General features: G+C 48.7%; 1 protein-coding gene across 3 annotated transcripts in view; it reads left to right on the top strand.

Moving 5' to 3' along the window:
• Axin2 (axin 2) overlaps positions 1-7,091 on the top strand; it is a 31,382-nt gene extending 24,291 nt beyond the window's left edge. For all 3 annotated transcript variants that reach the window (XM_052196213.1, XM_052196212.1, XM_052196214.1), the window contains exons 9-11: positions 163-258; positions 2,049-2,216; positions 5,521-7,091. In XM_052196213.1, coding sequence (XP_052052173.1) covers positions 163-258; positions 2,049-2,216; positions 5,521-5,647 — 391 coding nt within the window. In that variant the 3' untranslated portion in view covers positions 5,648-7,091. The remainder of the gene's footprint in view (positions 1-162; positions 259-2,048; positions 2,217-5,520) is intronic.
• The last annotated feature ends 18,647 nt before the right edge of the window (positions 7,092-25,738 follow it).

The following is a 25,738-nucleotide window of genomic DNA, read 5'->3' as shown; positions in this document are numbered from 1 at the left end:
CAGAACGTCTCTGAGCACAGGGTCTTGTTGGATCTCTACAGGGAGGAGAGGTTGGGTTGGGGCTACATCTGTTTAGGAGGCCAGGGTGGTTTTCCCCTGCTCCCCAGTTGCTATGGAGATGGGAGCTTACCTCTTAAATTCTTGGCCCTCCTTCGCCCTCAGGTGCTGCGTGGCCAGTCAGCAGAGGGACAGGAACCACTCCGCCACTGGTCAGGCAGGAGCCACACCCTTCTCCAACCCAAGCCTGGCCCCAGAAGAGTGAGTGTCTCTCTGGCATTACTGGGGTACTCTGAGTGGCTTTACATTTCGGGAAGGTCACTCTCTGGAGTGATATGTGTGGAACTCCACATTTGAACTGACCTTTGTAGTCACACTTAGCGATGAGCAAGGCAATTGTCTCCATCGGTGAGGATCATGGGACATCAGCTCCCAAGAATTCCGAGGCATGACACAGGGTTTCTGGGGGTCTCGGTAGTCAAAAGTTAGGCCTGAAGCCATTGTCAAACAGGTAGAGGGGCAGAACCAGGATGCGTGAGTTACTTTGTAGGTTTTGGGAGCTAGTAGGGCTGGACAAGTGTTTTCGTCACCATTGAGCAGGGAAATGATTCTCTGCTTCTGATGCCATGGATTCCCCAGAAGTCCACCTCCACAATCTGCTTGGAGAAACGTAAAACCTTGTCCCAACCTGGGCCATAATTCTTGTTGAAAATTTGCTCTTGGAGATGGGACTCTGAACCCTGTCCTGTCTATGGGATTTCAAATCTTGCCTGAGTTATAGAATGATCTAGATAAAGTTTTCTTAACATCGTCATTCCGAACTGTGACTAATGTCTGAGGTCCTGAATAAGGCACCTTCCTAGACCCTTTCCTTGTTTTAATTGGTAAACCTCAAGTCACCCAGCTGTCAACACTGGTGGCTTTTATAAATGTCACCCACTCCAAAAACAGAATAAATGGCACAGTTAAAATGACAGGGGGTGGGGCTGTAACAGTTGGCAAAGTGTTTGTCTGCTGTCTACCATGCAGCGAGCTTTGGGCTAGCTCCCTGATACTACAGAAATGGAGGTGGAGGCGGGGTGAGTGAACAGCTGTAATCCCTAATTCTCTGAGGTGCAGGAAGGGGGTTATCTCTGACTGCACAGCAAGTTTGAGGCCAGGGATATGTGAGACAGGCTGTCCACCTGTAATGTGGTTCTATGGGCATGATGGGTAGGCCTCCAAGGACATGATGGGTAAGCCTCCAAGGACATGTGATGGGTAGACCCCCCAAGGGCATGTGATGGGTAGGCCTCCAAGAGCATGATGGGTAAGCCTCCAAGGACATGTGATGGGTAGACCTCCCAAGGGCATGTTATGGGTAGGCCTCCAAGAGCATGATGGGTAGGCCAAGGACATGTGATGGGTAGACCCCCCCAAGGGCATGTGATGGGTAGGCCTCCAAGGGCATGATGGGTAAGCCTCCAAGGACATGTGATGGGTAGGCCTCCAAGGGCATGATGGGTAGGTCTCCAAGGGCATGATGGGTAGGCCTCTTAAGGGCATGTGATGGGTAGGCCTCCAAGGGCATGTGATGGGTAAGCCTCTAAGGGCATGATGGGTAAGCCTCCAAGGGCATGATGGGTAGGCTTCCAAGGGCATGATGGGTAAGCTTCCAAGGGCATGATGGGTAGGCCTTCAAGGGCATGTGATGGGTAGGTCTCCAAGGGCATGGAGTAGGTAGGCCTCCAAGGCATTTGAACGTGCACTGTCCATGAGGAACCCTGGCCTGGAATTGCCTCCATGATAGTCCCTGGTCTCAGTGAGCCTTGCGTAGGCAGACTGTCTCTTCTCTGGTCTTTACCGGTAGGCAATTTGTTGTGCTTGCTAGTCAAAGGGAGGCCTCTGAGCAGCCCAGATGGAAGGCATTGGGGTATGTGGTATCAGTTTACAACTGGAAGACTTCTGTAATGCTAGGCCCCAGGCCTCCCCTGTAGACCTCATGCTGTGTAGTTGTCAGTGTGTGTCTGCTTTTCGAGGCTGAGTTTGTGGCATCCTGCTTTCTTTTTCAGTCACAAAGAGCCAAAGAAACTGGCAAGTGTCCACACACTCCAGGCCAGCGAGCTGGTTGTCACCTACTTTTTCTGTGGTGAAGAAATTCCATACAGGAGGATGCTGAAGACTCAGAGCTTGACCCTGGGCCACTTCAAGGAGCAGCTCAGCAAGAAGGGAAATTACAGGTGAGGGTGCTGCCCGTTCTGCCGCCTCGTCTGCTCTGGAATTTCCTCAGAACTCGGAGTTCCCAGCCCCAGAGCTCCTTGTTCTCTGCGTGCCTCAGATGGATTGGAGACATGCTGTGGGGAAGCCGCCTGAGTGGGCTGCTGGGTGTCTAGGGAGGGTCCTCCCCCGATCCCCTTTACCTCTGACAAGAACAGCCATGGAGGAAAGCTGACGAGGGGAATGGTTCTCTGGCCATCTAGCCAGGTCTTCTCTTCCAGGTGAACGAGACTGAGGCCCACAGAAAGACACAGCCATTTGTTTATTGAACCACGAGAGTGGGGCTTCCCGATACTCTCTTGTGTGTTTGGGGTGGGGCCTGATAAGGGAAAGCCCAGTAAGAGGCCATGTTGGAAGGTCAGAAAAGCAGAGACTAGGGCCAGGGAGACACCAGCCTCTCCGTTGCTCCGCCTGGCGAGGGCGACGCCTGGGTGTGGCACGCCGAGTTACCTGTAGCTGCAGTGTTTGTCAGTAACGAAGAAGGGGCTGGGCCCGTGAGCAGTGAGGAGGGTGAATGGGGCTGGCCAGTCCCCCTGCTGGCCCTGGGCCTCACTGTCTCTCCCTGGCAGCGTGGAGGGACCCTTAAAAAAGACCTGCCAGGTCCTCGAGAGAACCCAGGGCCAAGGATGACGAAGAAGGCCATCTCAGAAGCATTTGTTACCCTTCTTACCAAGGCATGGGATGGCTCTGTCAGTTCACTTAGGACTTGGCCCTGCCTGGAAATGTGGTGTGTGTTCTGCCCATTTACGTCCCAGGCGCCGAGCCCCAGGCCTGTACACTGAGCCAAGCAAGACACTCAAGGCATCCTGAGGAGGTTTCCCGCCCAAGAGGTGTCCTCTCCCCAGGCGCGTGTCCTGGGCTCTATGTAGAGGCACAGCCCACATGTATCCCCAGAACCCAGATGTGTGAGGGGAGACTCTGAATGCTCAGTCTCTAGGCTGGGCCGGGGCTCCTCGGTGAGGGAGCCCACTTGCAAGACGCTGGGCTGGCCCGTCTTCCCTACTGGGCCCTGTGTGACAACACCAGCCATTCTGTCATGGAGTTCTTTTGGTGCCACCAACAGTGACCTTTCTCAGGGAGAAGCACCAAGACCCTGCAGGTGACAGCTTTCTGGGGTGGCAGGTGTGTAGCCGGGCATAAGTCATTCTCTGTTGAAGAGGCCATTCCGAAAGTTATCAAAGGGTCTGGGGACCTGGCCCGGCTGCTGCCTTTAATCTCGACAGAGACACAGGTGAAGCTAATTACACGAGTATGCCCCTCCAGGGATTCATTTTGATCTTGGCTTTGACTCGGCCCAACTTTGAGGGGAGCCGCAGGTGACCTTCAGGGGGCGAAACTGTCACAGCACACTGTGTAGCGGCCTACAGGGAAGGGCTTCGTTCAGCCACTCTGGCCACATCTGGCTCTGATTTTTTTCCCCCTAAGGCACATTTAATAAGCCTGGCTTTGAAGCGCTGGCCTCCCCTTTAATGCACAAAGACTTGCACAAACGGTCCCCTCTCAAATTCTTTCCTGATTGGATCAGGCTGTGGGAAGGCCCTCCCACCCTCCTTATCTCTGCTGTTGGGCTGGGTGTCCTCCTAGAGATGGGGGTTGGGGCATGAGAGTACTGTGTCTCCTCCCTGCCCTCAAACCAGGGCCTTGACCCCCAGTGTTGCAGTTTGTACCCCCAAGGCCCCACCCTAATGAAATGCACCCCAGTGGGGGTGGGGGGAGGCTGTAGAGCCGGGACCCGGGCCGTATTGAGTAATCTGACCATGGCAGGCATTCAGAAAGCAAACAGTCTCTCCAGACATGCCTGACGCCCGTCGGTGCCGGATGTCAGAAGGGGGCAGTTTGCCACATGAAGCCTGGTGCTGTGGAAAACCCAGCTCTGACAAAACAGGGCGACGCAGTGTGTTTGAAGTCCTGGGGGGCGGGGGGCTCAGGAATGTCGCCTCTGTCCCTGCTGGCAGAGGTTGCAGTTATGGAAAAGGTCAATGTGTCTGCCCAGAGGTGCCACGAAAACCAGCCCGGCTTGGTAACGGCCACTGGGGTCGGAGCTGGGGACCTCGGTATCCGGGTCCCCGGGCCTTCGTGGCTCCCCGTCCCTCCCCGCTTTCTCTCCCCTCGGGCTTCCCTAAGCATTTTGACCTCTTAACCTACGCAGTGCTGTCCCCCTTAAATGGCTGCCTAGACAGCCAGCTCAGCAGCCACGGAGGCCCTGACTGGGCCGCTTCCTCTCACTCAGCCTCTCAGTTCAGTTTCAACTGCGGAGGGTTAATTTTTCTTGTTTCCAACAGAAAGTGCCGAAACAAACCCTCAGCCCTAAACATGAGACAACAGGATTTTATGTCTTAGTGGCTCCAAGGGGTGGTGACCTTCTCCCAAGAGTGGCCCTAATAGGCTGGAAGGGACAATTCACAGGGAAAGCTTAATCCAGTCAAGAGATTTCTCCCTTGCCAGGGTGTTCTCTGTTCATCCTGCCAGGATGCTCTCTGTCCTCTGAAAGGCTTGGGGTAGGCCTGGCCCATGACGTGGTGCGTGCAGGGAGGGGTTGTGAGAGGGTGGTGTTCTGTGTGTACCTCAGGCAGTCCTTGGAGAAGGATGTTGGAGAGGGAGAAGAGAAAGAAGTTTTCAGTTAAAGGCGGGGGTGGGGTGGGCAGGCCTGAGGGTTATACCCTAGCAAGGTAGGGGGAGAGGGGGCAGGGATCCAGGGACAGAAAGGGCGGGTCCCCTGCCCCCTCCACATAGGTAGGCCCTGGAGCTGGCCCTACCTGCCTCCTGTTGGGTTGGGCCAAAGACTTTATTTATTGGCACTTGGGGTGAGTGGTCTCTGGACTGACCAGGCCAGAGCCAGTCAGCCTTCCACTTCTACAGGCTGAGCAGAGTCCCGGGTCACTGAAGGATCTCTCTGCCCTGCCCTGCCATCAGAAATGAAGCCTGGGCCCTTGCTCTTCCCGTTTTCCTCCCTCAGAAAGTGTGTGTGTGTGTGTGGGGGGGGGGGGGGGTGTCTGTCTGTCGGGCAGGTGGGTGGCAACAATTCTGACAAGAGGCTGAAGCCAGGCACAGGCTGCTGAGGCAGGGAGGGAGAGAGAGAGAGAGAGACCCCCCACACCTGGCTTTCCTGCCCCCCAGAGTGCATCTGGCCAGGAGGGCTGCCCTCGCTCATCTGGAGAGGACCCTGCTTTGAGGGACCTCTTTGACCTCTTTAAGCACAGGTGTCCAGCTTGGTTCTCCATTGGCAAGAAGATGTCCTCTCAACCAGCTTTCCTGTGTTCTCTTAAGGTATTACTTCAAGAAGGCGAGTGACGAATTCGCCTGTGGAGCCGTCTTTGAGGAGATCTGGGACGACGAGACGGTGCTCCCCATGTACGAAGGCAGGATCCTGGGCAAAGTGGAGAGGATCGACTGAGCCGAGGCCTCTGCGTGCGCACGATGTGAGCGCCTCAGCGTGTACCTCAGAGGGCACCGCAGAGCCGAAGCCCAGAGACCTGTCTCGGGCCCGTGCAACAGCCAGGAAATATTTTGAAGGAAAATGAAACCAATTAAGAAGACAAAGCCTAGGAAGGGACTGGCCCCTGGGCCTTCAGGAGGGCGGGCGGGGGGCGGTTGATTTTCAGTATCCAGGAGCCGGGTACTGAGATGAGAGAAGCCTGAACTATTTATTCAAAACATGACCACTCTGGGCTATAGAAGATGCTGAGTGTGTTTGAGAGACTGACTGCCATACATAATAGATGGCTTCCTAGGGATCTGAAATTCATAGACTAAGAGAAAACTGTGTATAGCTTGCCCGAACAGGAGTCCTTACTGATATTTATTGAACAGTCGATTCCCCTACCCCACCCCACCCCCGACCCCTGACCCCCAGTTTATGCTGCTTTAAACCTGGAAGTGGGAGAGAGAAGTTTGGATTGCTGTCTACGCTTAGGAGCCGAGCTGGGAAAGCATTAATCCTTTCTTCGTGAACAGAGGAATCTGCTCTGCATGGCATTTCTCCGGAGGAGTGAAGACAGGCTTCTTCTTTTTTGTTTTTTTAAATGGTGCCCACCCCACCCATCGACACATGCAGAAATGGGTCACCCCCACCCCCACCATGCTGCTCTGCTTGTCACAGAAGTCCTGAGGGTTGGCTGTGACAGCATCTTCACTTTGGGGACTGTCCAGAGTGGGGGGGAGTGGGGGAGCCTTCACCCCGGAGCCATAGGCTACACCATCCCGAGTCGCTTCCCCCTCACCGAGTCCCGGAGCCTGTCCTGTCCCTGCCCTTGTGGTTCAAGCCTCTGTCACCTTAGGAAGTGAGGGTTCCTCGTTCTCTTTTAAAATCAGTCTCTAGACTGTGGCCATCAGGAATCTCCCTCGCCCACCTGACCCTGCGAGGACTCGGGCTCCTACTTAGCAGCACCTCTCCTCCGTTACCTTCCCTTGGTGCCCGCTCGCTCGCTCGCCTGCTCACTCGGGTTTGTGTTAAGTTAATCTGTATGTCCTGTCTGCCAGCGTTCCCTGTACTATAGGCCCGTGTATAGTGTAGGGCAGAGCGTTAACCCACTGGCTAGTGCTTGACTTGGGAATCAGTACAGTACCTGTACAGGCACGGGGACCCGCTCCGTCCGTGCGCCGCCCTATATTGAGGGCTCAAGCTCTCCCTTGGTTTTTGAAAGGGGTTTATGTATAAATATATTTTATGCCTTTTTATTACAAGTCTTGTTACTCAATGACTTTTGTCATGGCATTTTTGTTCTACTTAGACTGTAAATTATGCATTATAAAGAGTTCATTTAAAGAAAACTACTTGGTACAATAATTATTGTAATTAAGAGATGTAGCCTTTATTAAAATTTTATATTTTTCAAAATGTCAGCCTCGTCTTTGGGAGTCCCGCAGGGCGGGAGTGGGACCAGGGAACCCATTTTGTCCAGGAGTGTCTGGGCATGGCTTTCTCTTGCTTAAGTGTGGCTCGGAGGGGCCTGGCCTGCGTTAAGCTGCGCAGGTCCTGGCTGAGGTTGCCTTACCATGGGGCAGTTGTGTTGGAGACTTTGCCTCTCTCCCTGCACATCTCCCAGCTGGCAGAGTGGTTTTCTCAGTCTTGGGTGAAAAGCCTCTGGAAGTGGGTTTGTAGTCAGGGGATGGCCATCCAGGGCCATCTACCCTCTCAGCCCTGGGAGCTGATGACCTCGTCACCTACAGGCACCATCTAGGGTCCCCGGGCAGGTTAAGTGTCGGCAGCAAATCTTAGGTCCTTGGCAGGAGGGAGGCGAGAAGAGCAGCTTGCTGTTGGGTGGAAGGTGTATGTCACGTGACCTTGCACATAGGCTAGCCTCTGCTCAGTCATGTGTTCCCCACATGTACAGCTCAGAAAGCCAGGCTGAGGCACTGGACACAGTCCACTTGAAGTCCTACAAGGTGAATTTTTAAGAGATTGAACAATGGGCTGGGGTGTGGCTCATTGGTAAAGCTCTGTTAGGCATGACTAGGCCCTGGAGTTCCATCCTTAGCACCAGATGGGCATGAATCTCACGGCGCACGGTCTTGACTTCCTGTTGCTTTTTCATTCCATTAGATTTAGCAGTGGGTCACATTGGACCTTGGTCCTTCTTGATGATGACTGTTGGGCCGAATGGATGACGGACGAATCCTCGCCATGCTGGTGTGGATTGGGCAGGTGTGGTGTGCCCAGTGGAGGCTGGAGGGGTAAGGGTCCTTCTGGATCTTTCTAAGAAAGCGAGGGAGGCTCTGTATTCCAGAGTCAGGGAAACCTGCTGTGCTTGGTAGGCATGGAGGGTCATGGCTGGTCATTTCTCTTCATCCTCAAGCCTTGGATGCAGCCACTGAAGAGAAGTAGGCAGGAAGAACTTAAGATCCAAGTTTGAGTCCCAACACCACTGCCTTCTAGGTGGGTACCTTGCCTGCCTCCCACTGCATGCGAGCAATGTAGCTGAGGTACTTGGTTGGTCGGTCAGTCAGGTTTCTGCCTCTTTGTTCTTAAGTTTTTTTTGTTTTTTGTTTTTTTGCTTTTGTTTTTGTTTTTTTTTTGGTTTTGTTTTGTTTTGTTTTTTTGGTTTTTTTGGATTTGGTTTTTTGGAGACAGGGTTTCTCTGTATAGTCCTGGCTGTCCTGGAACTCACTCTGTAGACCAGGCTGGCCTTGAACTCAGAAATCCGCCTGCCTCTGCCTCCCAGAGTGCCGGGATTACAGGCATGCGCCACCACCGCCCGGCTTGTTCTTACGTTTTATTTATTGTGGTAAGAACATTAACATTACACAGCCTCAAATTTTCAAGTGCACGGGGTTACTAAGCATATTAGTGACAGTATTGTCCAATTAGAACTGTGTTTGTGTGTGTGTGTGTGTGTGTGTGTGTTGTATCTGTACTTATGTGTTCGGAGGTGTACCTGTCTGTGGAGGCCAGAAATCAAGAGTCCTGCTTCCTCAAACCACCTTCTCTTGAGATAATCCCTTACTGCATTTGTAGCTCTGTTGGCAACCAGCAAGTCCCAGCAATCCTCCTGCCTCAGTCCCTCACAGTGTTAGGGTTACAGGCATGTATGCACATACTTGGCTTTCTACCTGGTTGCTGAGATCTGAACTCATGTTATACAGCAAGAGCTTTTACCCACTGAGCCATCCCCCAGCCCTGGAACTCCTCACCCTGCATAATTAAGGCATTGTGATTACCGGATGCCAAATCATTTGCCCCCCTCTGACCACAACAACTACCGTGTTACTCTATTTTATGTGTGTGAGGATGTATGTGTACCACATGCATGCCTGGTGCCCAGAGGGCATCAGATCTCCTAGGACTGGAGTTATGGGTGGTTGTGAACCACTGTGACTTGGTACCAATATTGGGTCCTTTGTAAGAGATACTCTAAGCCACTGAGACTCCATCTCTCCACCTTCTCTATGACTATTATAAACCCTTCTAGGTGGACTCGTGTAAACCATATTTCTCCTGGGACTGAAATGCTTGGCATGTGGTCCCTGGGACGTATCCATGTCACACTGACACCTCGTTTTTTCAGTGCTAAGCAATATTCCATTGTATGCACACACCACATTTTCTCTAGCTTGTCATGCAAGAGTGGGCATTTAGGCTAATTCTATGCCCTGGCTCTTGTAATCAGTGCAGTAAACACGGGTGTGCAGATAACTTATTGAGATCTCAATGTTAATACCTTTTGATGAATCTCTAGAGGTAAATAATTGATTTTCTGTCTGGTCTGTTTTCCAAAGTGCTTCCACCATTATTTTTTTTTTGTGAAAAGTACTGGACTTCCAAATTCTCTGTGTGCTCACCAGCAGTTGCCTTTTTTATTTTATTATTATTATTATTGTTATTTTGGATTTGGTTTTTTTGAGACAGGGTTTCTCTGTATAGCCCTGGCTGTCCTAGAACTCACTCTGTACACCAGGCTGGCCTCGAAATCAGAAATTTGCCTGCTTCTGCCTCCCTGAGTGCTGGGATTACAGGTGTGCGCCACCACCACCCAGCTATTTTATTTGTGTGTGTGTGTGTGTGTGTGTGTGTGTGTGTGTGTGTGTCACATGTGCCATGATGAGGGAGAAGAACTTTTAGAAGTCAAGTCTCGTCTTCCAGCCATTATGAGGGAAGCGGGGTCTCCCTTGTCACTTCCGTTGGCACACTCCAGGCTGACTGGTCTTCAAGCTTCCAGACAACTCTTTTGTGGCCACCTCCCATCTCTCCTTAGGAGAGCTGCCACTACAGAGACAGTGCACTGCACCCAGCCTTGTCACCTTGTTTGTTGAGACAGGGCCTCACTGTATAGCCTCGGCTGTCCTGGAACTCACTATGTAAGCCAGGGTGGCCTCAAACTCACAGAGGTACACCTGCATCTGTCTCCCCAGTGATGAGATTCACAGTGTGTGCCTTTACTCCTGGCACACCCAGCTTTTTAATGCAAGTGCTGGGGACCAAACTCAGGTCATCATGCTTACCCAGCATCTCACTGGCCCTTTTTGTTTTCTTAGCAGCCACTCTAACAGGTAGCAGAAAACAGCCTCATTTGCATTTCCCTGAAGGTTTGTGGTATCAGTCTATCCTATACCTATTGACTATTTTTATATCTTTGGAGAAATCTCTTTAAGTTTTTAGAACAATTTTATTTTAAAATTTCTTCATTTTATATATATATGTATTTTGCCTGCATGTATGTATGCTTACCATGTGTGTACCATTGCTGGTGGAAGATGGCATTGGATGTCCTTATATACAGTTATAAACTGCCATGTTCTATGGGAGCTTCAGGGAGGGGCTTCCAGGTCAGTTCCAGCTGGATTCCTACGAGGCTTATGTTCAGAGTGTGTGGTATCTTCGGCAATGATTACATTTTCATGTTATGGGAGGCTGCCAAGGGCAATGGAAATAGCCTGTATTGGTTTTTTGGGGGCCCTTGAACCATCCCACCCCAACCAACAAGTCAAAGGGAGGCTTACCATGACTGCCACTGGACAGACAGTTTGTTAGTCTGTGGCTCTTGTGGGAAGTTTCATCACTCCGTGGTGTAACTCTTTTCATACTGTGCATGTGAGTATTTATAGACACATGTATTGTTTTTGGATTTTTAAAAAAAGATTTATTTATTTATTATATGTAAATACACTGTAGCTGTGTTCAGATACCCCAGAAGAGGGTGTCAGATCTCATTATGGATGGTTGTGAGCCACCATGTGGTTGCTGGGATTTGAACCAAGGACCTTTGGAAGAGCAGTCGGTGCTCTTAACTGCTGAGCCTCCAGTCCTGACACATGTATTGTTAAGAGCAAGCTTATAAAAGGATGTTTCCTTATAGCTTTCTCAAACATCCATAATGTTATCTCTCTCCAAAATTCCACCAAAAAACTTCTAGAAATGAATACATTTTTAGCTACATTGCAAGAGACAAAACTTAAAACAAACCAATGACAAGCAGGCTGAGGAAGAGATCATGGGAGTACTCTCATTCATAATAGCCTAATATATATCATATATAATAAATATATTATTATAAATACATTATATATCAATTATGCAATATTAGATTATATTAATTATATTAATAACATTTGTATTTATTATATAATAATTACATTATTAATTATATAAGAAATTACATAAGATATGTTATTATATAATATATTATAATATATAATATAAATAGTATATATACATATATATGAATAAGCCTAACTGAGGAGGCAAAAGAACTCTACAATGAAAATTTAAATCTTTGAAGAAAGAGACTGAGGAGACTTGTAAGTGGAAAGACCTTCCATTAATTGATAAAATTAATAGTGTGAAAATGACCATTCTACCCAAAGCAATTTATAGACTTAATGCAGTCCCAAATCAAAATCCTTATGACATTCTTCACAGAAGTAGAAAAAGCATCCTAAAGTTCATACGGAAGTACAAAAGACCTCAGACAGTCAAAATAATTCTGTGTGAAAAGCACAATCCTGGAGAGATGACCACACGGGATTTTAAGCTATATACCGGAGCTACGGTAACTAAAACAGCATGGCACTGGCACAAAAACAGACGTAGAAATCAATGAGAGAGAGCAAAGGCATCATGAATGCATGATATTACAGCCCTCAGATAACTGACAAAGATACCAAACCGCACAATGGAGGACAGACAGCATCCTCAACAGTCAGGTGCTAGGGAACTTCAGTGTAGATGTGTAGAATGAAATTAGACCCAGATCTACCATCATGCACAAAACCCTAACTCCAGAGACCTCATTCTGAAACCAGTAACAAGGAAACTACTAGAAGAAACATACGTGGCACTCCTACGTGCTTCAGGTAGGAGGTGACTTTCTCAGCAGGACTCCATTTATTTAGGAATTCAGGTCAACAGTTGACAGATAGGTTGCACAAAACTGAAAAGCTTTTGTACAGCCCGGAAGGCAATCAGTCGAAGGAAGAGGAAGCCCGCAGAATGGAGGAGCATTTTTTTCCATCTATGTATCTAGTAGAGGCTTAATATCCAGAGTAAGCAAGGACCTAAAATAAATAAATAAGATCAAGGAAAGGAAGGGACTCAGTTTGAAGAGTGGGCTACAGATCTGAACAGAGAAGTCCCCAAAGAAGTAGCAAACATGGCTAAGCATCATGACAATGGTACCCAAGTCCTTAGCGATTAGGGAAAGGCAGATGGAAACAACCTAGCTTTTATCTTACCCGACAAGAGCTGGGGGTGGGGCGGGGATGGAGGAACAGTGGGTACCTGTCTCACTGGTGGGGTTGCAAACCTGCACAGCCACTTTGAAAATCAGCGTGGAGAAGGCTTAAAAAGCTAAAGCAGACCTGCCCGCCCTCTGACTCAGCTATAGTATTCCTTGTCATCTGTCCAAAGGACCGCACACCCCGCTCGACAGACACTGGCTCAACCGCATCCATTGATGCTCCATTCATAATAACTAGGACATGGAAACAACGTAAATGTCCTTTAACCAATGAATGAATAGTACAGATGTGGTATACAGATGCTATAGCATGCAGAGATAGAATGTAGAAACTTCGCAGGTGAACGGATGCAACTAGAAAGGATTATACTGAGTGAGCTGACCCAGATACGAAAGACAAACTCCACAAGTCCTCTCTTGTTTGTAGATCTTGGTTCTGAACCGTTATGTGTAAATTACATGACCTGTAGTAACCATAAAAGCTAGGAAAATAGAAAGGGAGGGACCGTGGGGGACAGAGAGAAGGGGCTGGGCTCTGTGTGTGTGTGTGTCTGTGTCTGTGTGCACGCGTGCACAGCAAGACATGGATGCTATGAAGCTAGAGGGAGAAGGACCAGATAGAGCGTTCTTAATCCTCACCCTGCATATTTTAATGTGCAACTCTGTTGTAATTACTTAATTGGTTACTAATGCACTCACACAGCAGGAAGTAAATTTCACTATCATACATGTAGCACCCAGTACAGCACTTACCACCTCATAGGCACTCGTTCAGTTAATGCTGATGAAATAGAAGCAAAACAAATTGTTTATGGTCATAGCACCTTGGCATCATCCTTTTGGGTTAAACACATACCATATGTTCGTATTGATTTGTAATTGTGTTGTCATTCAATAAAGTTGTTGGGAATGTTTCCATAGTAACAAGAACCTTTCTGGATTGCTCACGGGAAAAATTAAATGTATTTCTTGAATAGTTTCTGATGGGACATTAGTGTAATTTCTAGTTTTTGTGATTCTGAGTATCACTGAGTTGCTAGGGCTAGATCTTCATAAATTTCACCATGACTCCCACCACACTCACGGTTCCCCATGTAGAACTGTCAAACTGAAGGTCTTTGGAGGACTTTGGCTGCATCCTGCCAGGCTCTCTGAGGCGGTGACTTTTTGAATCTCCTGTCTTGCACATAGCTGACACTTGACCTGTTTTTTTTTGCCCTTGGTTGGAGTCTCCAGCCTGACATTCAGGGCTTTGCAGTCTGGGTCAGGCCCCTCTTTGTGGTCACAGACTGACACTGGCTTTCTATCTCATACCCTTAAGATGTTATCAGTCGGGGCTGGAGAGATGGCTCATCAGTTAAGAGCTCTGACTGCTCTTCCAGAGGTCCTGAGTTCAAATCCCAGCAACCACATGGTGGCTCACAACCATCTGTAATAATATCTGATGCCCTCTTCCAGTGTGTCTGAAGACAGCTACGTGTACTTATGTATAATAAATAAATCTTTAAAAAAAAAAAGATGTTGTCAGTCAAGAAAGCTTTTAAGGCCACCTCATCTATTGGCCGAGTGCTCTGCAGGGGTCCAGTGCTCCCCCGTGCATGTATGGCCCAATAGGATCAGCTTCTAGTTGAGAACTGTCAGTCTATTCACCAGCCCAGAGAAACACAAGTCGGAATATGAAGCAGTTTTTACTGATTGTGGACACGCCCGCGCCCTTAAAAAGTGAATCACAAAAGATCAACATGCTCAAAGCCAGCCTGGGTTATATAGGCTTGTCAGAAAAAGAGGGGTGGGGGAGGGAAAATGAGAAGCAGAGGGAGGGAGAGGACAGAGGGAGGGAAGGAGGGAGGGAGAGAGGGAGGGAGGGAGGGAGGGAGAGAGAGAGGGAGAAGAAAAACTAAGTTGAACCAAAGTCAAGGTATAAACAGGATCATGGTCTCAGAAAGGTGCGGAGGAAGGGCCTTTGGAGACGACCCTCTGCTTCTTCCCGCCTTTCCCAGCTCCTTGGTCTGTGGTAATGCTGTTCACCCTCACATGACCTCTCCAGGTTTCTTCACATCCTGTCATCTTCCCTCTGGACATTCTGTCTCTGTCCAGCTCCCCTCGTATCGAAATATTTACTTTATGTGTAAGTGCGTACACCTGCGTGCCAGGTGCCCTCAGATGTGAAAGATGGAGACACATGCCCTTAGAACTGAAGGTCCAGGGCTTTGTGAGCCTCTGTGGTTGCTGGGAATTGAACCCAGGTCCTCTGTAAGAACAGCCAGTGCTCTTAGTCTCCAGCGCACACAAGTATTACAATCTCTTGTAAGGACACAAGTCGTTGAACTACATAGCCTATCCATCCTGACAGTCCATCTAGAGTCTCTAAAGACTCTACTTCCAACTGAGGTGGATTTCTTAGGGGGAGGGAGTTAAATCTCATTGTATCTTTTTGGTAGACAGTTCCGTGGTGGCAAGAAGCCACCATGTTGACTGTCCCCTTGTTATTTTGTCCTGGGGGGAGGGGCAGTTAAAAGAAAAAAGTCCAGCGTGATCCTGAATGCCAGTCATTGACAACAGCACTCACAAGGCTGAGGGGAAGGATTGCTGTGAGCTCAGGGTCAGTATGGGATAGTTAGTCAATTCTGGGATACCCATGTAGTGCACACAGCATCACTCCTAGGAGAAAGACTCCCTTCCTACCCATCCTCCCCGCCCGCCCGTCCAGTCTCCTCACTCCCACTACCCATCAACACCCATAAAAGGATGCTTCCTTATGCATCTCCATCCCCAACGATTTTCCTTTCCAATCAGGCAAGGCCAAATTGGAAAATGGTAGACTTGGACCCTTCCATGTGGGGTCCATGAAGGCTGAACATGACGGAAATAAGGGGACATGATTGACCCCCCCCAAAACCATCTCTGTGACCAGGATAGAAAATTCTGGAACAGTTCCCTAGAAGAAGCATGGAATCCCATATTTCTGTCTCTGAAGACTTCTAGGGAGAGCATTTGAGCTGAGGGTGTCCGCTGCCACCTAGAACTTCCCCAGCCCAGGGTTACGTCTTCTCAGGCTGAGCTGTCTCTTCTTTAATTCTGAATGTGACACAGGCCTGGAAGTATGAACCCATCCCGTCTTAGTGAGGGAAGGGATTCACTGCCTGGCACTTCCAAGTTGCCCTTGTATCAGGAGAGGGAGGATTTCTACTGGGATCTTTGTCTGTCAATAGAGTCTCAAGTCTCAACTCCCTCCAGTCAGGCGATGGGTGTATGGCACTCTTTCCGCAATTGTCAAATCTTTAGTGGAAGTCCCTCATGGAAATGTTTGGTGGATCCTTGCTGAGCACTTGGCCGACTGTAGACAGTGAGAAGTAATTAGTCTTCCTGTCAACTTGGTTTGTCAACATGAAAGGTTGTGGGGAGGGGGCTGGGATGCTGGCGCAGCCTCCAGATGACACCCATTTCTTGGCACGGCTGAGATGGCCACAAGGCCTTTGTTGTTCATTCATCCAGCCTGAAAATGCCCCGGAGGTGAGGGAAGAGGAGGGGTCTGGGCTGGGGGAGGGCTACAGCTGCCATGCATCTGAGCCCCGCTTCTGAGCCCTGGCCAGGCCCAGTGGGATGCAAAGCTGGGGCTTCCAGACCCAGCCTCTGCCTCACCCAACCGTTCTGCAGCCGCAGGGCTGCCTCAGTCACCTGCTTCCAGCCAGCCCAGAGGCAATTGTCTAAACTGAGGGACAGCTGGTCACGTGTCCCCCCCCCCAAAAAAAAACCACCCCTAAAAGTGAGACAGCAAAATAAGTGGAAACATGGTTGTATTAGAAAGTTGGGTTTAGTGTGTTTTTACACGGGTCATTTGGGGATTTTGATCCGGTCGTTTTATTTTTTCTTTGGTTCCCCCAAATAGGTGGTCATGGTAGAGAACTTGAAAAGCACACTAAAATTTCTTTAAAGCCCAAAGAGGTGATCTTATTACTCAAAGACGCCAAATGGTATCCCTGCTCACATTCCTTCCCGATGTGTGGCTTACTCGATTGCTCAGAAAAGCCATCTAAGATGCTCACAGATCTCCAGGACGACTCTGTCCCATGCGGATCCTTCTTAGAATAGGCGGACATTGCGGTATTGCGGTGTTTGTTGTGATCGCCATCACTCCAGAGCTGGGACGAAGCACGGAGCCTCGGACAACTAGTTAAGTTCCCAACCCTCTTTTTGGCCATTTCTGGGCACAGTCTCCATCATGAGCCAGACCTGCCTGGTTTCCTCCCACCTCTTCAAGCAAGTGACAGGACAAAGCCTCTCCTCTTCCAGAGGCAGAAGGCAGGCTAGGCCCCAGTGAGCTCTAGGTTCTGTGGAGATTGTGTACCAATCTGGCTCATCCATTGCTTTCCTGCTGTTCTAGTCTCCTTTGCATTCCTGTGACAAAACACCACGGACAGAACCAACCTGGGGAGGAAAGGGTCCATCCTGGAGGAAAGTCAGGAACTTCCAGTCAAATCCGAGGAGGAATGCGTTTGCCGGCTCAGCCAAGGCTTATGCTCAGCCCTAGGCTTTCTCAAGCATCCCAGGACCATCTGCCCAGAGAATAGTGTCTCTCCTCCACAACAAGGCTTGGGTCCTCCCATATCAGTCAACAAACAACGCCCCCCCCCCCCCCCCACACACACACACAGACATGCCTGATGGCCAATCTGATGTGGGAAATCCCTCAACTGAGACTCCTTCCCAGGTGACTCTAGTCACTTAATACTGGCTAGTGCTCTGCTAAGCCGTGGCTCCGCTGGCTCAGACAGGTCTCGTTCCCAGTTTATATCCACCCCAAAATCAGCAGCAGAGCAGTTTTCCCAGTCCCCTTCTTCTGAGAGACTCTATGCATGACACCACGGTCACACGGTGTTTTAGAACGCCAACATGCATGTTCCCAACATTTTGGGATAACAGCACCTCTGTTTTTATCCAGGGAACTCGTCTCAGCTACAGAGATGTGCGCATGATCAGTTAGTGGTAGGCTAGCGTTTTTTGTTTACCGTGATTGGCTCATAGATGGACACCTGACATAAGCTGGTCCAATGAGAGTCAGCCCTGGGACTTCTGTAGGGATTCCAAGGCTGAAGTCGTAGAATGTTATATTTATTTATTTGTGCGTGTGGAGGTTGGTGGGTGCGTGTGAGCATGCCTGTGGGTGAGTGTGCCCCATGGAGACCGGAGGACAATCTCTAGGACTATTTTCCCTCATTCTGCTATGTGAGTCTCAGGGATCAGATCTGAGTCCTCAGGCTTGACAACAAACACCTTTACCCCTGAGCCAGCTCTTCTTGTTTGAGACAGATTCTTACTCTAGTCCAGGCTGGTCTCAAATTCATTATGTAACCTAGATCAGCCTCAAAGTCACAGCAATCCTCCAGCCTCAGCCCCCCAAATGCTGGTTTATAGTGATGCACCACAGCACCTGGTTCCTGAAGTGGCCTTTTCTCCGGAGGTTCCTAACGTGTAGAACAGTCTGGAGTTCCCTGGGTGTGGTGTAAAGAACAGCCCCTTGAGGATGACAGGAACAGTGGCCCATGAGAGGGTAGATGGGGCCAGGGAAATAAAAATGACCCTTTCCTTACATACTTGAATCCTTGGTTTCAACTGTTCTGAAAGAGAATAAAGCTTATTATAAGTCAAGTTGGTGTGAGCTTTGTTGTTTTTTGTCTTGGTCACTGTTCTATTATTATTATTTTGGTTTTCTATTATTATGACTTTGGTTTTTTCGAGACAGGGTTTCTCTGTATAGCCCTGGCTGTCCTGGAATTCACTTTGTAGACCAGGCTGGCCTCGAATTCAGAAATCTGGCTTGGTCTGCCATGGACTTTTGAAACCTCAAAGCCCACCCCCACCCGGTGACCTGCTTCCTCCAACAAGGCCACACCCATTGGAACAAGGCCACGCCTCCTAATCCTTCTCAAGTAGTGCTACCTCTTGAGGCCTTCCAATGTATGAGCCTATAGGGGCCATTCCTGTTCAACCACCACGTTGTTTTATCATGCTCAACCCAAAGAATGCTATCAATATGGCGCTAGTCCCCGGGTAGGATCTGTTCTCAAGACCACTTTGGTTGTCACAGAGTCCTTGTCCCTGGGGATTCAGTATGCTTATTGACTGGTCCAAAAGTGGAGAGGAGGCTTATGAGGGGAAATCGACCACTTTGCAAAGCGCGATAAAGGGTTAGACACCTCGGGCTTGAGTCACAGAGGGCATCACATGCTCACTCAGAGGTGGATAACGAAACCCTGGAATGGATTATAGACTTTATTTAAAGAATCCTGGGAGTCATGGTTGCCGCACCCAGGCCAGCATCAACCTCATCTTCTGAGAGATACTGTGTGCTGAATGCTAGAAGGGAGCACAGAAGTTAAAGTTACAGTCCCTTACGACTGGGAGACCCTGGTTGAATGGGCAAAGCTATATGACTGGAGCTTGTTGGAGACTGACTCCAAGATTCGTGCCTGCATGAGTCCCCAGGGGAAGGGACTTTAGAGACTTGAACCAAGACACTTGATGGAGAGAAGACACCCTAGACAAAGCCAAGAGAACAGGAAAGACTGAAGCTCTAATTCCCAGGCTCTTTCAGGTTAGTCTCTGACACGGAAAGGTCCCTCATCTTTGTTCTTGAGATGCTGGGTCCTGGAGCCCTAGAAGGCTTGGCAGAGGGGCAGATGAGAAGCCAGTGACTGATAGCTGCCCCTCCACAGTCTTCCCCTCTACCCCACTCCTGGTTCTTTGTCTTCCTTCCCCATATTTCTGCCCTCCTCCTCCCCTTCTTCCTTCTACTTTTCCTGTCTTCTTTCCTCTTCATTCCTCCCCTACTCCCTTCCTTTCCCTTCCAGTCACCACTGCCTTCTTCTCTCCATTTCTCCCCCCCCCCTCCTCCAGCCATTCTCCCTACCCTTTCCTCCTCTTTCCTTCCTCCCATTCCTCCCCCTCCCCATCCTTCCTCCATTTTTCTTTCTGCCCCACCCCCCTTCTGCCTTGCTAGGGGTGAGCACACAGGGAGACCTGCATAGCCCTGGCCTCTGCCCTCTAGTTTGTCTTGGCCAAGAGGTGTCTGGGCCACACAACCTCTTTCACCTCACTGCCCCAGAAGGAACCTCGAGGTGGAGAGGCCTCCACAGCCGCCCAGGGCGAGGACCTCAAGACCCGAGAGCTCAGAGAGAAGGGAAAGTCTCACATCAGAGCTCCAGTGCCGGTCCAGCTGACTTTCCTGTTATTATTTTTCTCCCTTGGGGGCCACAAGCAAAGACTTCTGGGCTTGGAGCCTGGATTCCCACTCCCCTGGCGACCCAGCGCTCCCGTCCAACCTGGAGTGATTAATTACCAAGGAAAAGAATGATTTTTTTTTCTCCCTGAGAATCCATTTAATTATTTGATTGCACAGTAACCAGAGAGTGTGAGAGGCCTGTAGCCAGAAGGGACTTCAAAGCAATACCTTGATGTTGCTGAGTGGGGCATTAATGGGTTCGGAAGGCAGGAGGCTGCTAAAAAGCCGGGAAGTATTCAAAGCCTAGAATCCTGCCAGCAAAAATGCATAAACACAGGAATGCTGTGCCGGAGAGGGAGGGAGAGTTCAAAGGGACTGAGAGAGTTTTCATGTAAAGTTTAGAGTCTAAGGCGTGACTGTTGGCTACGGAGACTCAGCGTTTGAACTCTTGTTTATTAAAAACAGTTTCCCAGCCATTCAGTGGCTTCCCAGAGACAGCGAGCGAGCGAGGCAGAGCCTTTCAGCGGGGGAGGTTTAAAGGCAGCATTGATTTCTACCTGGGGTTTGCCACTCCTGTTCTTTTGTGTCTTCGTTTTTTCTTTTCCTTTTTCTTTTTGGATCAAGTTTTTAGAAATCCCACTAGTGGAGGGACGGCAGAGGGAGAGAAGGAGAGAGGGAGGGTGGGAGGGAGGGAGGGGAGGGGAGGGAAGGAGAGAGAGAGAGAGAGAGAGAGAGAGAGAGAGAGAGAGAGAGAGAGAGAGAGAGAGCTCTTCCTGAGCCTCTTTACCGGAGTATGCTCAGGCTATGCTAATGGCGATCCTCCCTCCCCTCGCCCCACCCCTGGCCCCATAGGAGTAGTAGGGGCCCAGACTGGGCTAGAGCCTGGAGTCTGGACCCTAGGCCTTGCTGTGGCTGGCCCAGCAGGGCTGTTGGCTGTGGGCCTCTGAGGTAGTCGTCTGTTCTTCCTTGCTTCACAGGGCTCCAGGAGAAGGTCTGTCATTTATTTTTGTGGGTTCAAAATATCCTGTTCACCTACCCAGGTGTACTTTCTAAGTGCAAGGTCACAGGCAGTCCTTTGTGCTGATCCAACACTGGCTTTTTTTTTTTTTTTAAAGGCAGGTTCTCTCTGTTTCCCAGGCTAGCTTTGAACTCACTCTCTAGCCCAGGCTGGAATCCTCTTGTGCTGAGAATAAGTACTAGTTCCCAGGTACTAGGGCTATAGACATACTCAGTTCCACACTGCCTTGATGAGGACAAAAAGAGAGAAAGAAAAAAAGAAAAGGAAAAAAATCGCATTTTAAAGATGATTCTGCAAGATCCCTTGAAGCTCTAGAAAACGTCATGACTCCCATCTCTAAAGCCTTCCTCCCCTATTCTGCCGGCATTGATTGAGCCGCCCTTGGCATTCTAGTCTGAGTCTCCTGTTGGAGTCCCTGGAGTTACAGAAGTTCAAAGTTATCCTTAGCTACATTGCAAGTTCGGGCCAGCCTGGACTACATGAGACCGTGTGTGAGTGTGTGTGTGAGTGTGTGTGTGTGTGTGTGTGTGAGTGTATGTGTGAGTGTGTGTGTGTGAGTGTATGTGTATGTGTGTGTGAGTGTATGTGTGTGAGTGTATGTGTGTGTGTGTGTGAGTGCATGTGTGTGTGTGAGTATATGTGTGTGTGTGTGTGTGTGTGTGTGTATGTGTGTTTGTGTTGGGGGGGTATGCCAAAACAGGGCTGGAGAGAAGGCTCAGCAGGTAAGATGACCGCTCTTCTTTTCCAATTCCCAGTAACCACATGGCAGCTCACGACTCTCTGTGACGCCAGGGAACCCAACACTGTCACACAGACATACAAACCTGTTCTTTTGTCTTCAGTAAAATCCAGTGGAAGGAGAAGCATTGGAGATCCAACCCAGGGCTGTCCGTGTGCAAGCACTTGACCAGCTGAGCTGCACCATCAATCAAAGAGTATTGCTATTAAATTAATTAACTAATCGGTTAAGTGCAGTAGCAGTGCACAGGCACCATCCCTTGTGTGGTCAGAGGACGGCTTTTGAGATCCGGTTCCGGCCTCTGTCTGGCTGAGGCAGGGTCTCTCAGTGCTCTACCCTGTGTATTCCAGGATTGCTGACCTCCAGGTTTCTGCAGACTCTGCGTCCCGTCTCACATTGGGAGTGCTGAGATTACAAATGCACACAACTGCCTCGGGCTTCTTACATGACTTCGGGGGATCAAACTCAGATCTTCCAGCTTGCATGACTCTCTCCTTCAAACACATCTCCCTTGCTCCAAGAGCAGGTTTCTAAAGTAAACAGTTTGTTTTATTTAAACTGAAGGCCCGGTATTACCAACTACTATTTCCTTTTAAACTACCCCATGGAGTTCAGCCAGGCTTACCATCCTCCCCCCCGCCCCACCTAGTACATCACTCCCCCCACCCACCCCCACTCCATCCCGTTTTCTTTTTTCAATAGGAAGATGGATCTTCAGGGCAGTGGCAACTGTCTTTTATGACTTAAGAGGAAAACTCATAAATTCCAAGCCACACTGTCTCTGTTCACACCCATGGCTGTTCTCTTTGGGGTATGAGTTTCATCTCCCTCTGAGTCAGAGAGGCTGTGTGCTGGAGACCTTGACCAAGCTGGTCTCCAGAGGAGCTCTCCTGTCTTGGAGCATCTACTGATTCCCATGGTATAAACATTCCCGCCACCACCACCACCACCACCACCACCACCACCACCACCATCAATTTCAGGCTACCAACCTCAGGCGGCTTAGATGAGAGATGTTCCCCAAGACCTTCCCAAGGGGGTTGGCTTGTTCTAGCGGACGCCGAAACAGGATTATAAACCTCTCCTTTCTAAGTCCTGTCTTCTCTTCAGTACCCCTCTCCCGAAACTTTGCTGTGTTCTTGGAAGGGCAAAGAGTCTTTGGGGTCTGCTGAAGTGCCAGACGCAAGCACACAGGCAGAGGGCGAGCAGGGCTGGGCAATGGTATTATGCTCCTATTTTCTTGGCTCCACGTATGTGGCATGGAACAGCTGTGTGTCCACACATGCCTTTTGTGGGCTAGCAGGATACTAAAGTGCTGTTGCTTCACCGGAAGTATTGCTTCTCACTTCCGGTTCCGTCTTCCTCTGATTCTAATTAGGAAACATGGATTCAATTTTATGTGAAGTGTGGGCTTTCCCCAACTATCACCAAGTTCCCATCCTGTGAAAGACTCAGCTCTACTACCTAGAAGTCCACTTAAAGGGACTCAGGGACACGCCTCCGTTGGTAGAATATCTGCCTTGCATGCACAAAGCCCTGGGTTCCATCCCCGCCATCGTGCAAACCAGCTATGGTGGCAATCCTAACATTATGGTTGTCATAGCATTTGAGGGGTAGAGGCAGGAGGGTCAGAGGTTCAAAGTTAACCTGGACTACATAACCTGGGATCCCTGTTTAAAAATAAACTCTGCCTTAAGGTAATTTATAACCGTGACCTTTTCATTATGATCTGGGTGGGAGTGGCGAAGAATGCAATTTAAAGAGACGTCCAGAGCTATTTTTCTAAACATTAGTTTTATTGAGATATAATTTATATGAAATATGATGCTTTGTTTTAGGGGCGGGGGAAATGGCTCAGCGGGTAAAAGTTCTAGTCTTGTGCAAACCTGGCAGCACAGGTTCTGTCCTGGCAGTGGGTCCGGGGACTTGATGACAAAGTTCAAGGGACAGCAGCCATAGAAACGAGAGAGACCCTGCCTGAACCACAGGAGGACGAACCAAGTCCTGAAAGTCACCCTCCAACTTCCACGCCCACTGTGGCCATGGTACGTGGGCACCTGTGAGCACACAGAGACTTGAAATATTAAATACATCTTAAAATGGCGTCTCCTTTGACCACAGTCCAGACATAAAACTTGCCTTTCACTCAAGGTCTGTTGCAGTCAACCCTCACTTTCCCATCTGAAGCCAGAAACAAATCACCAAGCTGCTTTCTGTCACTGGGGTCACTTATCACAGGGTTTCTGGTCTTATTGACTCCTTGTTGTAGGGTCTGCCTTGTGTATCGGTGGACGATTAGCATCCTAACTGGCCTCTACACAGCCCATCCCCGTTTGAGTTCACGGAAAACTGCTCCAGACATTTCCGAATACTATCCCCGAGGAGGGAAAAAACCATTCACCAATGAGAACTGTAGAACTTCCTATAAATGAATCACACAGTCCATACCCTTCTGTGGCCAGCTTGTTTTGTTCAACATGCACGGGGGGGGAGGGGGGGGGAGTCATCTAGGTTCTCCTGTATTCATATTTTCCCATTTGATTCCTGTTTATTAGGCCATTGTATGGATATACCCTGATTATTTACTTGTTCCTTTATTGATGGAGAGCTGGCTTGCCTCCAGTTTAGAGATGTTATAAACAGAGCTGTTATTTTTAGCCAGACGGCTTCATCCATTGAGTGACGAGCCTGGATGGCCACATGATTTCACTTAAGAGTGAAGTCATGGGGTTGTGTGTTTGTCTCCAACACGACGTGAACTTGCCAAATTGTTTTCCTAAGCTGCTCCACCAGTGCTCACGGATGCTGCTAGGTGTGGAGACGAGTGGGCTCCGGTTGTTCTAGGACCTCTCTGTCACAACCGTGGATTCATTTCAACCCCCGGGTTGTCTGTGGTTAGCATCGAGCTGTACAGACCAGCATGGAGCAAGTTCTGAAATGGGGCTGACTCTCCCCTGCCCCCAGTCTCATTCACTAAGAATCTTTCCTGTATGTGGCCGGTTTCAGTCCTTTAAATTTCTATATGCATTATGCCATCGATTTGATAATTTCTACCTCAATTTCTCCCAATTAACTATGAGATGTTGACTGGGACTCATTTGAATGTGTAGATCAATTTGGACAAACCCACCCTGATTTGGAGAGTGCTGTGACTCTCCAAGTTCTTATGCATTCTAAATAAGAATTCAACCCTTGAACTACATCCCCAGACCCTAATCTATCCTTAAATCTTTTAACCCTGAACTACCTTTAAATTCTTTCAATAACATTTTCTCTTTAAACATTTTTATTCATTTATTTTACGTGCATGGATGGGTGTTTTGTCTACGTGTATGTCTGCATACCACACACATGCAGTGCCCAAGGAAACCAGAAGAGGGCATCAGATCTCCTGGACTGGAATTGCAGACGGTTGTGAGCTGCCATGTGGGTGCTGGAAACCCATCCTGGGTCCTCTGCAAGAGCAGCCAGCACTTTTAACTTCTGAGCTATATCTCCAGCCTGTTTTTGTAAAAAAGATTTATTTTATATAATAAGAGTACATTGTAGCTGTCTTCAGATACACCTGAAGAGAGCATCAGATCCCATTACAGATGGTTGTGAGCCACTGTGTGGTTGCTGGGAATCGAACTCAGAACCTCTGGAAGAGTAGTCAGTGCTCTTAACTGCTAAGCCCCATTTTCTCATTTTTAATGTATGTATTTTGGATATGCTTTCATTTTTCCCTGAGTACATTCATTGTGTTTTCAAAAAAAAAAAAATGAGTTCAAGGATCACATTTCCAAATTATATGCTGGTGTAGAGATAGAGGATTGATTTTTTTTTTAAAAAATTATGCTGAATTCCCTTATTATTTCTGTACAAATAAAAAACTAGTTGACCATAAAGGTGCATGCCTTTAATCCCAGCACTTGGAAGGCAGAAGCAAATGGATCTCTGAGTATAGGGTCAGCCTGGTCTACATAGTGAGTTCCAGGCGAGCCAAGGCTACATAGTCAGACCTTATCTCAAACAAATAAATAGTTTAATTAAAAAAAATTAAAGTTAATTGCTTCAGGTAAGAAGACATAGATACCCTTTATCTGTTTAAAGATGCACCTGGCTATTTCTGGCTTCCTGAGAAGTTTTACCGTGAGTGAAAATTGTACATTATCAATCCTTTTAATACAGCTATCAAGTTGAACACATGTTTAAAAATCTCTTTTTATTCGTAATATGATGGTGTACATCATTGATTGATTCTTTTACAATTACTTTATGGTATTTAGTTTTCTTTGGTTTCTTTTTTTTTATCCCTGGCTGGCCTGAAGCTATTTTCTTAGATCAAAATGGCC

Source organism: Apodemus sylvaticus, chromosome 10 (assembly GCF_947179515.1).
Source record: "Apodemus sylvaticus chromosome 10, mApoSyl1.1, whole genome shotgun sequence".
Classification (NCBI taxonomy): Eukaryota; Metazoa; Chordata; class Mammalia; order Rodentia; family Muridae; genus Apodemus; species Apodemus sylvaticus.
The sequence above is the reverse complement of the archived record's forward strand: the minus strand, read 5'-3'. Positions and strand labels throughout refer to the sequence as shown.